At 44.6% G+C, this 1,408-nt stretch overlaps 1 protein-coding gene across 1 annotated transcript in view; it reads left to right on the top strand.

Moving 5' to 3' along the window:
* Positions 1–1,144: 1,144 nt before the first annotated feature.
* Positions 1,145–1,408, top strand: part of APOOL (apolipoprotein O-like) — a 19,958-nt gene continuing 19,694 nt past the window's right edge. The window contains exon 1 of the mRNA XM_009326654.1: positions 1,145–1,292. Coding sequence (XP_009324929.1) covers positions 1,145–1,292 — 148 coding nt within the window. The remainder of the gene's footprint in view (positions 1,293–1,408) is intronic.

Genomic DNA, 1,408 nt, shown 5'->3' with positions numbered 1-1,408 from the left:
CAACTTTTCTATAATCACTGTCTTGCTTAAGCGCTTGTATGAGCAGATGCTCTACCTATACTGTAGTAATGTCCCTCAGCTCATTGATTCTACAGAGAGAAAAATCAACTGCTTTCGATTAATACAGGTAAAACTCGGTTTCAACCCCTGGATAATACAGTATTTCTTCAGTTTCACAACAGTATTTTTAATTTTATACTTGTCTATGTTGAGAGATGATCCAATAGTTTCTATAGGCAATGAACGTTAGGTTTCTTTTTCCCTCTTTTCAGATGAGTTCTGTGCGAATTACTGTAACTGGCTGCGTTTTTTCTATCACAGATTAACTTGTTAACTTTTTGTGTGTCTACAATGAAAATTTATGAATGGAAAACTTCACTGTGTGTTGCTCACTGGGCATATACCTCATGGTACATTGCACAGACGTGTAAGTTGTAAGTTGCACTGCAACATTAAAAAAGGAACATATTGCTCTTTTTTCAAAGATATTAACTTATTTAAGAGATATAGTCTGTACATTATTAAAAAGAACATTTATTCTTCCTAAATTCAAACAAAGCTTTTGTTTGGGGGGAAAAAAAAGTTGTAAACTTCAGTTGTAAATTTGGACTTCAATAAACAAATTATCTGCACTTAAATTTCGTGCTTGTGTCTCGCGTGTGTGTGTTCTCCGATACCTGTAATTAAGAAAAGTAATCGCAGTCAAGCGTCAGTCCTGGGTTTGAACTGGGCAGACGTAGAGCCGGCGGCCGGCTGACGGTCTCTGCCTCGGATTGCCCCTGCCTCCCACGCCCTTCGAACAGCTCAAGCGGCGGCTGCTTAACATGAAGAGCCCTCAGAAAATTGTTCTGGCCGCTTCCTCGGTCAAAGCCAATGCAGTTTACCTGGGGTTTTCTCTCTGTTTCATGTTTTAAAATGGGGACATTTGGGATTTGCGCTTTTCTGACTGAAATGTAATTAGTAATCTTGTATTCTGGAGCAGATGCTGGCGGGAGAACATTTTCTGGGAAAACAAAATAAAGGATCAGAGAGATGTCAGTTCATCACAGGACTGAAGACTCCGCTACCGTAACCTTTGTGTGTGCTGCCTCCGTTGAAGGCGCCGACCTCGGCACGTACCTCCGAAGACGGTGTTCTAGAGGCCATGCTGACGAAGGCCCCGCAAGTGTCTGCTTTTGAAGGACAGGCACGCTGTAGTGCAGGATTAAATGAAGATAACTGCGCACGGTGTCTCACAAAGCTGTCAAAACACCCCCGCTACTGCAGTCGTTCATTTAGTGACATTCATTCCTGTAAGGCCCCGAGGCGCCCGTCTCGCTCCTGTCACGGTGCCCCGACGCTGAGGGAACAGCAGAACCCGGCGCTTTCGGGAACTCCCGCTCCTGCCCTGCGGCGGCGCCGGGCGGCC

Source organism: Pygoscelis adeliae, unplaced genomic scaffold (assembly GCF_000699105.1).
Source record: "Pygoscelis adeliae isolate BGI_AS28 unplaced genomic scaffold, ASM69910v1 Scaffold216, whole genome shotgun sequence".
NCBI lineage: Eukaryota > Metazoa > Chordata > Aves > Sphenisciformes > Spheniscidae > Pygoscelis > Pygoscelis adeliae.
The sequence above is the reverse complement of the archived record's forward strand: the minus strand, read 5'-3'. Positions and strand labels throughout refer to the sequence as shown.